The sequence below is a fragment of the Mauremys mutica genome, chromosome 12 (assembly GCF_020497125.1).
Source record: "Mauremys mutica isolate MM-2020 ecotype Southern chromosome 12, ASM2049712v1, whole genome shotgun sequence".
In the NCBI taxonomy this organism is placed as follows: Eukaryota; Metazoa; Chordata; order Testudines; family Geoemydidae; genus Mauremys; species Mauremys mutica.
Window position 1 is genome coordinate 73,679,111 of NC_059083.1, and position 14,515 is coordinate 73,693,625.

Sequence of the window (14,515 nt, forward strand, 5' to 3'; positions counted from 1 at the left end):
CATTTTTGCATCCTTGTGGAGCCCCGTCATAGTTTTTTGGAAGGCCACAAGGGAGCTGACTGCCCCCTGACTATCCCATCCTGGCCAGACCCATGGGCTTGGGTCCCCTCCTTTCTGCTCACACAATGCTATGGGAGCCTTTCATCTTGAGAGAGCATAGGTGGGTATGGCTGCTTCTTCCATGTAGCTTTCCACTGAAGCTATTGAACAGACCTAGAAAAGTCTGTTTGCAGTGCTGGATAGTTAACTATCCCTAAATAATTCTCAGTCAATTAAATCAGGGGTCCCCAACCCCCGGTCCGCGGCCCAGTACCGGTCCGCGGCCTCTTACAAACTGGGCCGCGAACCGACCCAGTGGACCTCCCGCAGGCGTGCCTGCGGGAGGTCTACCCGAGCCGCGGGACGAGCGCTCCCTCCGCAGTCATGCCTGCGGGAGGTCCGCTGCTCCCGGGGCTCCGGTGGACCTCCCGCAGGCATGACTGCGGACGGTTCGCTGGTCGCGCGGCTCAGCAGGACCGCCTGCAGGCACGCCTGCGGGAGGTCCACCGGCTCCGGTTGAGCTGCCGCAGGCATGCCTGCGGGCGGTCCAGCTGAGCCGCGCGACCAGAGAACCGTCCGCAGTCATGCCTGCGGCAGCTCAACCGGAGCCGGTGGACCTCCCGCAGGCACGCCTGCGGGAGGTCTACCCGAGCCGCGGGACGAGCGCTCCCTCCGCAGGCATGACCGGTCCCTGGTCCTGAAAAGGTTGGGGACCCCTGAATTAAATTAAAGCCTGCTCTGCTGGGAGCATTAACTCTATGCTGATGTGACTTGTAGTTAATTAGGGTACCTGAGGCTAATTTTTTCTTCTTCTATGGCAAAATAAGATCACTAAAAGCGGACTTGAAAAGTGGCTTTCAAGCAGTGTTTTAAACAAAGACTGTTTCTTTCAGAAGTTCCAAGTGGCTTATAAAATATACAGAGTGGTTGAGACATCCTAAAAGATGCACCAAAATGGGCACACAGTGAGTCACTCAGTAAATTATGCAACGCTTCCGTATGTGCCAATAGTTCCAGCTCAGTCTGCTGAAGCTGTTACTCTGGATGCCTGGATGAGGAGAGCCGCACTAGCAGCTGCACACTCAGTTGGGCTGCACCTCTGAGTTGTACCTTTGAGAGGTGCAGCTCAGAATCTGTCCCGCAGTGTCCTCAGGACACTGCTAACTATAGTTCCACGAGGAACAGAATTCACTGTTGGAAACTCGCTTTGCTAGAGTTGGGAAGTAGAAATTAAGTTTGAAGGGAAATGCTGGTCTAGGTCTCAGATCACAGGGATTTGGTGCTAGGAGATATCCCCCCCACTCTAAGAATTTGATCACATTAGTTACATCTCTGCCATGCTTACTTCCAGCTTCTTGAGTTACACACCATGACGTAACTCCTAACTATGTCAACATAGTGTAGTTTGCCAAGGGCAGCAATCCAAACCTTGCTACTCCTGAGATGGAGTCAACAATAAGGGTGGATCCTGTTTTTTTGTTGTTGTGGTGGTTTTTTTGGGGTTTTTTTATTGCTGTCTGACGCTAGCCATTACTGGGGATGTGGTTTACTTCATTGTCTTCTCTTATGTCTTTCTAGGCATCACAGGTTACGCTGGTGGCGTATTTTGTTGTTAACTATTTTACTACATGCTAGGTATTTTATAGCACAAATAAAGAAGTGGCCCCTCCTCTGCCAAAGTACAAATAACTGAGTTATCATCTTTCCGGCCTGATGCTCTGACTCTGTCAACCATCCCCCTCCACACAGCCACACCTACTTGAATCCCTCCACTGGATGCCCCTTACCCACTAGATCAGGTGCAGGCTTCTTGCCCTCTTCTTTAAGGTCCTTCACAGTTCCGCCCCTCCATACATTTTACCACATCACCCCACCCACTCTAGCCTTGCTCCCCCATTATGTCTACTTCCCGCCCACCCCCAAGAATTTGTGTGCCTTCTTCCAGGCAGCCCCCTATGTGAGGAAGGCCCTCTAAATTTAACAGTAGAGCCAATGCCCCCCTCCCTTCATGTCAGATACTCCTCACAACCTACTTTTTCCATGATGCCTCCACATAATTAGCCCACTAACTAATCACAAACTAAGGAGCTGTGAGGTGACTATATATTTATACATGCAAAACATGACTGGTGTACATATAAAAATGGACATATTTATTTCATTCCTTTCTCCTGCCCTACTGATATTGATTGTACTGGATGGCAGACCCTTTGGGGCAGGGACCATGTCTTATTCTGTGTTTGTACAGAACCTAGTACAAGGTGGCCCAATGCTGACTGAGCACTCTGGGCGTTACCAGAACAGAAACCATTAATAATGGTGTCAGAAGTGACACGAGTGAGCTTAATGATCAGTCTGGAGCTGGTGGGGTTGAAGGACGTGCACCTGCCCAAGAGCACATGCTTGCTCAGCTTAAGCACATGTACATCGCGGTTGCTCAAAAGTTTTTGTTTGTCTTTAAGAGACTCCACACTTGTGAAATGAAGCTTCTGGTCCACATTAGGTGTCACTGGAATATCTCCATTCTGAAGCAAATCCCCAGAGTTCATTCTGTTTCCTTTTTCTCCTTTGTTAAAATAGTCTCCTGTACTGATCTGGGCAAACAATGCTCTTGTATTACGGAGTTTTATTGCTGTAATCTCTCGGCCCCTAATTGCTAAGAACAGACGGCCTAAAGCTCTCCTTTTCAATTCCTTTTCATGGACAACCCAGCAATCAATAATTCTTTAAATAGATGCTATTTAGGATGTCAAAACCGGTAAGACAAATTGGAGTGCCACAAATTGCTATTTTTGACGAAAAATTAAACTGCACTTCTTACAGCATGAATTGCTGTAGTAACTGAGCGGTGGTTTTAAAAACAATAATAGCTTTTTTAAATGTCCTGGAACTGGTCTCTTTATTTGCTGTCTCAACACTCTTCTCTTCCCTAGCTTGCTCTTGAAAACAGATGTTGCCTTTTCAGACTCTCCTGGCTGAATGACTGTAACAAACAGCAAAACAATGGCCCTAATGCAGACCGTGTTTCCAATGTGTGCTTGTGCTATCACAGCTTGTGCTGTCAGCTTGATCCTGCAAGGTGCTGAACAGCCTCGATTCCTACAACCTTGGGGACAGGGAGTCCAGCAACGTGCAGGACCAGTGCTTGTATTGGTATCGATATACATTTAGAACCAGAATGAGGCTTATTTTGCATAAGCATGCGTTATGGTGGGAACCGCCTAACATTGGTCTTATGTGCCCCCCTGAGCTGAGAATTCCTACCTGCCGGTGTGTCCATCTTTAGGTTTCTTTGTAGCAAGGGAGGGCTTCAGGATGTTGTGTGGGAAGGGGAATGAAAATATGCTGGAGTTGCTAATGCATAAAAATGCATCGCATAAAAATGACTCGCTTACAAAATCAGACATAAAAATACAAACAAGTCACAGTTCTTAGAACTGATCAAAACCTGTGGGTCAACTTTTGAAATTTTCACAAAACTCTGTCCCCCAGGGAAGAAAATCCTTTGAAATTTTTAATTAAAAGTTGGGTGTGGTGTGTTTTGGGGGGGGTTTTGTTTGTTTTTGTGGTTGCAAAAAATTTTTTTTGTTTGAACATTCAACATTTTTTTTGACCGACTATACTTGCTATATATTTGTTCATGTAGCGTCTAGAATAATGGGACACCAATCTCAGTTGGGACCTTTGGATGCTTCCTTACTATAAACAATTAATAATGAAACATCACTCTTCTATCCCTAATTTAGGCCAGGAGGCGTGGGTTCGGAAACTGAAATGGCCTAAACTGAAGCAGTTCAGCCAACAAAAATGGAAGGCTCTGTATGTATCTCCAGAATCCCCTGAGACAGGTGCTTTCCATAAGTCCTATGAAAACTTGGCCTTCTACTGGATTCTAAAGGCTGGGCACATGGTAAATAGCACAACTGCTGAAAGACAAAAGAAACCTAATATTAGTCAAGTTGTAAATGATGATGTATCTGTCTGCTTTGCCTGCATAATATGGCTAAAAGCTTTCCCACATTTGCATGAAACACTCCCGAATCAGACTACGTAGATTATTCCTTTGATTAATTAACTTCCTGGTCTGGAGATCTGGTTTACACTCAGACTTTGCATAATACCCAGCACAGACTTAATGGGCCTTATTCTCCCTTTCTCTGTACTGGTGTAAATAAATATGCATTATGTGGAGCACAGGTTGTAAAACGCTGCCTTTCTGGTTTGGTAGCATTTTACACCCAGTACTTTGCTCAGGTTTAATTGACCGTCCAATAAGGTAATGGAAAATCAGATCTTAATTCAATACTGTCTCTCTAAATTGTTTGAACAAAGAGCAGTAATCTGCATTTCATCCATCTTTGTCACACGGTGTAGATGTATCTACTGTATTGAGAAAAATGTAATCTTTCTGTTCTGTACAACAATCCAGCACCATGGGAGGAGGGTAAATCTTAATTACACTTTCCTTGCAGACTCCAAAATATTAGAAGCCTGTTCAGTCAACACACTGAGGCTTGTTTAAGGGTTTGTTTACACTGGTACTTAACAGCGCTGCAACTTTCTCGCTCAGGAGTGTGAAAAAACATCCCCCTGAGCGCTGCAAGTTTCAGCCCTGTAAAGTACCAGTGTTTGACAGTGCACCAGCACTGGGACCTGTTCCCCTCGTGGAGGTGGGGGGTGTGTGTTTGTTTGTTTTTTAGAGTGCTATGCCACGACTACACAAGCCATGTTAAAGCATTGCCGCAGCAGCCCTTTAACATTGCCAGTGAAGACCACCAAACTGTATCTAGCAGTTTCCCAGCTGGAAACAGTTTCAGAATGCAGCCACCTTAATTCACTTCTGTTTCTTGGCCTTGCCATGGAATTTCCCATAATTAGTGACTTTTAGGCCTTCAGTGTATATTTGTGACCACCATCCTAATGCCCAGCTAGTTGCACTCTTTATTTCCATCCTTAGCAGAAAAGTCTTAATACATATAAATCCTCTCCCTTAATGACCCTTGAGAAATGTTACCAGTGGGAGTACCAAAAAGCAGAACTAAAGGACTCAAGAGCTGATTATCCTTTCACTGGGTTTTTTTTTTAAATGGGAGTACATCTATTGTCGTCAGTAAAATTTATTCCCACTGGTGTAAGACTAGCATGAGATCAGAATCAGGCCCCCTGTCTTCCTTCCCACAACCTTGGAAACAAAAAACAACCAAATTCTGAACTGTGTCCAACTTATTTTCACCAGTCCTAGAGCAAGAGCCTAAATTTGCTTCTAGATTAGGGACATTCCTATGACTGTATATCTGCTTGAGGCACATGGAATTTGCTTCTAATGTTGTCAGCTCTCACTGCTTGGGAGGGAGATTGGCCTGTTTAAGGCATAGAACTGGGAATTAGGAGATGTGTTTTCTCTTCCTGGCTCTGCCACATATTCCTTTTTTACCCAGGGAAAGTCACTTTAACCTGTCTGTGCCTCTGTTTCCCCATCTTTACCTGACTGAAATCCTCCCTTGGAAAGTACTCTCACAATGCACTAATATCAAGGAGCAAGGTGAAGGCTGTCCTAGAAAAGCAAGCTAAATATTAGTGTGACTATGAAACATCTAGAGCTAGCGGTCTGCTTCCGCATAGCAATTAATAACACTCTCTCTTTCCCTATGGTAGGTACCATCCGATCAAGGGGACATGGCGTTGAAAATAGTCAGGATGGTGACCCAACAAAAACACTGGTGAAATGGATGCCAGCTGGCATGGTTTTCATATACAACTCTGGTGTATTAGCAGAACTTGTGCCACAGACTGAACTTCAGAAGGAACAATCACTATCTGGAAATTTAGCCTCTTTTACACTTTGGTAATGTGCAAGGCATTTAAGGAGATGCACGGTTTATTCTTAAATGAAATGCTGCCTTTGAATTTGTAAACTGTGATTCTCTGCCTCAATACTGCTCACACTGACTTTTCCTGTGGTAACTTCACTCTGATAAATAACACACTCAGCCACTTCTTTGAGGATTTCCCAAATGCTCTGTTTATGAACCAGTATTAAGATGAGTTTGCTGCTCTAAAGATTCAACCTCAGGCAGCAAGCCTGCTTCCATAAGCTGTGGATGCTTTTTCCTAAACAGATGACTTTGCATCTGTGTCAGACACCATTGCTTTCTATCAAGACACTGCAGAGTGGTTGTGCTAGGACTTCATTTTGGATCCAGATCCAGTTTGGACTGAGGTGTGTGTTCATACTGAACCACTCTTTCTACTCTTGAGCCTCCTTTTTCATGTGCGTTATCCAAGATTTGTTTTTTAATGTACTCAGTGCCGCACAACCATCGCTCAGTAAAACCTTCCTTTCCCCATTATTCAAACGGGAAGGCATGGATACTTAATATGAGAATAAACACTGTGCCAATCCTTTCTCTTCATAGAATGAGCCAAAGTTCTAATGGCTAAGAACTGCTGGGCTTCTGGCCTCCACCCAGAGCGTGGAAAGGAGAAGGTTATTTAAGCGATAAGGAAGAGGCATAAGTCAGAACAAATCCCCCATCCATATTTTTCTAGATCTTGGATTGAGTCTTGCAGTGAGCTATTGGCTTTGCAATTTGAAGTGGGGATTCTTTATAAAGTATACGTATCTCAGTTCCCCAGTGAAAACAATCACACAAATGAGGTATCTGAATCACTTCATTCCTGTTGTGCAGCTGCAATCCCCTTTGAAAATGACCCCTTTTATCAACACTCAGGCAGCTTGTTCCAATTGTCAGACTCCTAAATAAATAGCAAACAGCCCTGTGCCTCCCCACATATGAAACTTAAGAGTATTAGCGTAGCAGCTATTTTGCAGTGTAGTGCTATGTAAACACATGTGCACGAACTCTGCTGTGAGAGCATCAATAAGCTGAAACTGTGCTATGGGGAACTTTGGCAATGCACTAACAAGCTACCTTTCCAATAAACCAGTGGATCTCACTTAAATGCTGCACCTTGTGGAATCAAGTTGATTTGATGCCTAAAAACTTGTACCTCTATGGTCTGGCTTTGGGTAATAAAACCCTAAGTACTAAAGAATGAATCCAATAGTTACATCTGTGCTGATCTATATATTGATCCTGCTCTTGTCACATTTTTTAACATGTTCTTGAAGCCAAATAAAAGCCTATATTGTAATGCATTATAGCACTTTCTGCCTAAAAGCAGCAATGGGAGAATACTGCCATGTGCCCCCATACTTTATAGATATATAAGTGGTAGGTAGCTAACAGCACCAAGTTTCTTCTCCCCTTGCCCAATGCAGAGAAAGTATGGAGGGCAAAACTCAACCTAGAACCAGTGACTTAGAGGAACAGCTGGTTATGATCTAAGGGAGGGATATAAGCAATTTGCCTTTTTTCTTTAACGGGGAGTTATTTTCCCCTTTCTTAATCATCACCCAAGGTAGATGGTGGCAGTTCTGTTAGCCTGCAAGCTTTTGAAAACCGATTACTTCCTCTGAAGTAGTACTCACAGGATTACTGTATGCCAAAGTGCACTAGGACACACCTCTGTGCAGGGTAGCAGGGTCCGCTTGGCCAGTTAATGCACAGCAGGTTAGTTAGTGTGCTGTAGATTTACACTCCAGCTTGCTGTGCACTAACTCGTTCTAGACAAGCCCTTGCTGCTACTTCAATCAAACCCCTAGAGAGCTGTTGAATGGCTTTTGCTCTGTTTCCTCTCCCACTCCAACAGTCTCAGCCATTCCAGGCTGAGTTTGTTCTGAAACACTGGGTGTCCCCATAGTGCAGCAACCATGAAGCTGAATCAGTCCATTGGGGTTTAATTAACTGAGCTGAATGCCTTTTCCCACACACTAGGGAGCCCAGCTTTTCAAGTACAGTTGGTATGTTCATCTCAGCAGTGTAAGTTCAGTAATGTTCATGATGCTGCTGCAACCCAGCAGGGATATTTTGGTTAAACAGCAGGAGCTGTAAGGCTGAACATACAGGTACAGTTGCTGCTGTGACTAGAAACTCAAGGCTTGGTGTTGGGTGGTTTTTTTTTTAGGCTTGCTCTATATACATTTCTATGTATCATACAGAATTGAGTGTAAATGGAAAAAATATGCTGAGACTGCAAGAATATATAGTCACTTAATATTTTCAAGAGTGCTGTGAACTGAAGGTGCCTGGGATTCAGGGTTTAAAGAGATGGAGGTGCTTTTTAAATGAGCCATTCGGGTGAAATGGTTATTGGAAGGTCCATGTGCTGATCCAAAGGATTTTAAAGTACAATCTGCTCTTGGTCTCACCATAACAGCTTCAAGGCAGCTTTGTACCCATTCACTTCCCCCAGGCTTTTTTCTTTCCAGAGTAATTTTACTAATAAATGAGTATTTATTCATCACAATGTTTTTTATAAACTATACCCAGGAAACACTTGATCCACCACTGTGGTTCAGCTACCTCGGGAGTGGAATGTAGCAGCTGTTTAATTCTGTACAGCATCACTGAACTGCCTAGGATAGGAAACAAGGAACACAGGTCTAAATTTTCCAAAGGGGCAACTGATTCTTGGGTGCCCACCCTGAGATACATTAATGTGTTCTGATTTTCAGAAGATGCTCAACACTTTCTGAAAAATGAGGCCTCTCTTAGGTATCTCATGGTGAGCACTCACAATCCCTCATTACTTTTGAAAATATAGGTCATAATGGACATAATAAACAAGAGCAATATGATTTCCATTCTACCTATACATGGGCATATTAGAGACCAAATGAGGTGCAGACACCACCGTTAATGTATCTTTTCTAGTTCAAACAGTTATTGAAGTTTACACGGCCAGTGATCAAGTTCTGTCTTTTGTTTCATCTGAATAATGGCAGGTAGCCCCTTAATTCCACCATCCCTAATAATAGCACTGGTAAATGGTTCAGACTCAATCAGTACATTTCCATCACCAAGAGCACTTCCTGCAGAATCTAGGTTTCCTTCACCAATATTCGTCCAAGTCTTGAGTAGTCCCCAGTTTTATAGACTGCACATAGAGCTGATGGAAATTTAAAAAAAAAACACCAAAATTTATCAATCTCAAATTTTGATTTAAAAAACTGGAAAAAGAATTTCATGACTTTTTTTTACCATTTTCCAGACGTTTCTAGTTGTAAGATTGGATTGCAGTACAACCTGGTATGGCTAAATGTTTAAATGTCTTGCTCCCCCAATCCTTGCTAGCTGCTGCTGCGGTGTCCAAGATACTCCTAGTCTCTTAACTTCTCAGGGGACACGGTCCTCATTCCCTGAATGCCCAGAAGCCACTGCCCTGCTCTGCTCTACAACTCCCTTTTATGAGAGCCCACTGGGCCCTGATTGGCTGCTTCCTGCCTGGCCTCTCTGGGCTGCTTGGAGGATTCACCCCCACTGCTCCTCCCTGAGACAGGCTGTGACAGGCCCATGAGGCCTCCATTAATCCCTTCCTCTTCCGTGTGGGGTGAACACCCCATTCCAGATACCATAACCAAAACTACCACCTTGAACGGCTGGCAAGGGAGTAGTTGCTATCAGTCTGCTCTTCCTGAGATTCCACAGCCAATGCAAACAGCTCTGAAAGCAGCCTACCCAGAGATGAGTGCATTAGACCTCAATTCAGCCAGTGCAGTATGCATATGTATACGTATCTTGCTGAGTTGTGGTCTTTGTTCTCACTTTGCTTTCTGGTTGCTTGAACAATATCTCAAGCTAATGTACTGGATGAATTGAATTAAAAAATTTAACCCTCTGGCAGCTGCATACAGACAAAAATTCATTCATCAGACTGTCACTCTGGCAAATGTTAGTAAAAATTCATATAGCACTTGAAAAACAAGACCAGAATACTTGCAATGTAGAGGGGCAACCATCTTATCACTGATGTGTCTTCAGGAACCCTGATTGATTTGAATGTATTAACTCAGTTCTATGGCCTTGCCTACATTTCAACCTCCCCACCCCCCCGTCTTACGAACAAAATTGATAGGTAGGCACCATACTATGTAGGATTGAATAAGGTTTTAAGATGCCATGAATCAATTCTGCTGTAAGCTGTCTGGCATAATCTTACTTACAAGCTGCCTTCAAAAATGACGACCACAATCATTCTCCAAAAGCATTATAAACGGCTCCAGAACCAGCTTATTTAGACTCATTTTATAATTGCTTCCCCGCTCCTAAAATTTCCTCTTCAGCAATGTTTCCCTGTAAGCCTTTGGTCACTTACATTGTCTTTGAAACAATCATACTGTTTTCATATATGTTTATCATCACATGAATGGGCAGAACTGTAATGACACGGACCCTAAATTCTCTTGCATAAATATTGTTGACACTTTTCCTCCCCTGATACGAGTCAGTTAGCTTGGGCATTCTGCTCATACAAGTTGCTGTTTGGCTTTAGTTACTAGTACGCTATATCATGATCTAATTTTATTGTCATTTTCCAATTCTAGTTGCTATATCCACAAGTATGTGGGAATTATATACCTTGCTGCCAAATATCATAAGATCCCAGATGGGGAAGATTTATTCAATTGTCTAATCCGTCACAGACAGGACAAGACTAGATGGCATTAAAAAGACACTTTTCTTTAAAACTCCTCAGCAATGAAAAATAACTTACTAAATGATTCAGTGTGAGTCCCTGTGCATTTGGGGAAAATTAGGTTAAACCATGTCAGCTGATGTCAGTACAGGCTGAGGCTGATTGAGGATCCAAATCCCTTCGGTGACTTTGAAAAATCTCAACTTTAATTTCTAAAATAATGGTTCCAAGAATCTGGAGAAAAGACTCTCAGCAGGATTCGGCAGTGTCCTTTTTCATGTCTCACCACACCCCTGAGGTGTGGCTTAGTGTTTGAGAACACTAGACAATAGAGGGCCAGCCCTGGCTCCTTTTTATGCCCCATTTGGATCACCCTAAACAATTGCACTCTCTTGCCCTGTTGTTCGGAGATAAAGGATACCGGATATTTGCTCCAAAGCCTCAGAGCCCCGACACAGTTCAGATACTTACCCAATTATGGCCTTTTGGGGTGACCAACAGCCTGGCTGCTTTACCTTGTTAGAGCGCAGCCTGGTGGAGTCATGTCTTACAGTCTGGGGCAACTGGCAGCCCTCTCCCCCTGCTTGGAGTCCTTCAGAAGGAAAGCTGATGGGCTCTACTCCTCCCACTTTAGAAGGGGGGATGGTGGGTCCTCTCACCCAAACCCAGTCTGCAGATGACCGGAAATCCCATGAAAACATTCTCAAAGTGCTGTGGCACATCTGGTTCCAGTGCATGCCAGAAACAAGAGGAGGTTTTGTTCCTAAGTGTTTTGAAAACTCAGGTAGAGGGAGGCAAAGGAGGCTTATTTTATCCAATCCGGTCTTTACCTCAGCTTCCCAGGTGACCAGTGGCTATTGTGATTGGTGCCAACCTCCTTGCTCTTTTGCATGCTCGTCTGGCGGTGTCTCCTGGCTACTGGTAGAAGTGCAGTGAAGTGATCATCCACTTGGTGGAGTTAGGAGACTTTAAAATACCATGGGAAAACATTGTCATGAACAAAGTCGGGCCAGTTCAATCAATACAAATAGTCAAACAGCACTTGAAGACACCATAGGCCAAATTCTCCCTTTGCTGAACACCAAAACAGCCTAGCTAAGCCGAATGAGGACAATGTGTGTCACACTGGTGTCAATGAGAGGCTAATGTAACCATATGATTTTACTTTGAAAATGGTTTGATTTGAACTATCACAGAGCTTTTTGCAATATGTTCCTGAGAATAAGAATCAGGGCCTTTGTATTTCTAGCTGTTGAGCTAGTAACAGTCATCCAAGCCAAATGACAGCAACAAGACTACAGAGGTAGCAATGACAGGAGAATATTCCTTGCTGTTGTAATCCCAACATATCACTCTATATTGTGACCTGTATTTAAGCACACTGTTTCTTCAAATAGAGTGCGCAGTGATCACCCTTAAAAACGTTCCCATTTCACCTTAGATAAACTGGTATCATTGCCATAGTGTATACAGTATTCCCTACAGTTACTACTACAGGGAATACGCACATGCTAAGGGAATGCATAAGAAATACTGCCCATACTGAGGTCATCCCGGTTAGCTATCCTGCAAAGACTTACTGCATGCGCCTCACTTTACGTACTGTGAGAAGTGCCGTTTGAGTTCCTGCGACCATTCATAATGTGTACAGTTAAACCTATGCCTACGACTTTGCAGAATGGGGCGGGGGTCTCAGTCAATTGGGATGTTTTTAAGGAACATCACTGGACATTACAGCTCCTGGGAGAACTGTCACAGTTTTGTGCAGAGCTGACTGAAATTTTTCCAAATTCAATGGAAATTTTCAAAATTTAATTGGAAAAAAAATAGGAAAAAATCATGATGAAATTTCCCCAACATTTCAAACCAGCCCGGCAGAACTCCACTACTTCTCAAGAATGTTTTGGCCCTAGAGGACAGCAGGAGCAGAATAGGACATGAGACCCCTATTGACTGTTGCCAACATCACCTTTCCTCACTATCTCTTCTCTTCATCTGATTTACCCCTAACAGTTTAAAACACAACAACAACAAACTGGAACCTGCATCCTACTGTTACCATAGCAACTCTCTAATGTCATTAATGGCAATGTCCCAGGGCAGAAGGTTAACTGTTATAAAGTAAGATCCTCACTGAGTGATATTATGAGTCCCAAGAAGTGAATTCATCCCATGAGGATATTTTGCGAGGTTATACCTAACGATGTCATATCCAAGGATGTATATGTTGGAAGGCAACCAGAATTGCAAATCATAAGGTCACCTGCCATGGGTAGTGCAGTTTCTACATACAGTTTCTGACATCAGATTTAAATTTGCTAAATAAGTAAACATGACGTTGATGGAAAAGCAGCTCATTGTAATGAAATCCCACAAGTGCCGCCAACACCCAGTGGCTTTCAATGATATATCACATCCCAAACTATTAACCCTTAATAGGCAATGATGGCAGCCCCACCAGATATGATATTTCAGATGCAGAAACCCTAATTTGCTTCCTCTAAAAGATCAGTTCCACAAAGTATCACATCTGAGATGAGGGGACTTCTGGCAATGACTAGTAGAGTGAGAGGCAGTGTACTATCCACACAATACCTTATTTTTATGTAGGGGCTTTTAAGCTAGAAGAAATCTAAACACCGAATAAAATATATTGAAACATCACTTGATATACCTTGAAATGCAGCCACTTCTAATATGGAATTCTGCAATATCAACACCACACAACCATAATTAAAATCCTCCCTTTTCTCTGAGCCAGTGACAAAACTCTTTAAAGAGCAGCTATGGGTCAGAAAAGTGGTTGAATGAGAATATTACTTGTATTACACTGGCTCCTGGGGGCCACTGTCATAGATCGGGGCCCCACTCTGTTAGGAACTGTACAAATACATAACACAAAACAATCCCTGCCAAAAAGAGTTTACAATGTAAGTAAAAATGGCACCTTCACAGTCAACAGATTAGATCATTCGCGCTACTCACTCCACAGACAAAAGATAAGTAGAGATGGAACTGAACCAACACCCTACAGAACCAAATGCCTCTGAACTTTGGTGTGCTCAAAATTTGGATCCAAATTTTGCCACTGACTGAGCCAATATCTAACAGTAAGTTTTTGCTAGTTTTTCCCCCTGTTATTACTGCACAGCCAGTGCCGCTATGGGAGACTGAGCTAGATTCTATTCTGTCTCAGATATCACCCAGAGAATTAACTACAATCCACTTGCAGAATCTTTATTAGTGGTGACGACACATGGGAAGAAAGAAGCCAGAGTGATTTCAAAATCCCACTGAAAGTTTGCAGAGCTGGCAGTTAGAAAAGCATTTTTCTACTTGTAAAGCAAGCAGATGTGATGTGGTGTCTGCCAGAGACAATACACTTGGTTCCCCACAGGGCCATCTTCACAGTTACTTTTCAGAGTAGGACAGGACTTTAATTATTTTTTGAATATCTTGCCTGGAGATTTGAATGCATTGTGCTCTGGGGTCTGATAGGAGTTTCTCTGCAAGCCTCTACTTCAGAAATACAAAATAAAATGTGTATTGCCATAAAAATGTTCCATAATATAAGGCTATTATACTAGTATGATATGAAATATTTTAGCGTGCTGTCACCCCCATGTGATGTTTATTCTGTGTTGGAAGTGCAAGTTGTATTCAGTAGAGGGGCTTGCTCCCTATCTTACTCCCTCTCCTGAGTGGAAAGATTCCTCTTGTGATTAAAGTAAGTACAGCCGCAGGAGAGAGAAGATGTGGGATCTATTTCAGGTTCTCCTGTAGCCTGATTAAAACCCTGTTGAAATCAAGAATGGAAATTGTTCCATTGATTTCAGTGGCCTTTGACTCAAGCCGTTAATGGACTTCTTTTATGATCTTGGGCCAGTTACTTAACCTGTCTGTAAAATGGGGTAATAATACCTCCCTGACTCACAGT

The 14,515-nt window shown here is 43.2% G+C and overlaps 1 protein-coding gene across 2 annotated transcripts in view; it reads left to right on the forward strand.

Moving 5' to 3' along the window:
- The window catches only part of SCPEP1 (serine carboxypeptidase 1), a 21,851-nt gene extending 14,657 nt beyond the window's left edge, over positions 1 to 7,194 (forward strand). For both annotated transcript variants that reach the window (XM_044982485.1, XM_044982486.1), the window contains exons 12-13: positions 3,786 to 3,949; positions 5,695 to 7,194. In XM_044982485.1, the coding sequence (XP_044838420.1) occupies positions 3,786 to 3,949; positions 5,695 to 5,763 (233 nt within the window). In that variant the 3' untranslated portion in view covers positions 5,764 to 7,194. The remainder of the gene's footprint in view (positions 1 to 3,785; positions 3,950 to 5,694) is intronic.
- Positions 7,195 to 14,515: the final 7,321 nt, after the last annotated feature.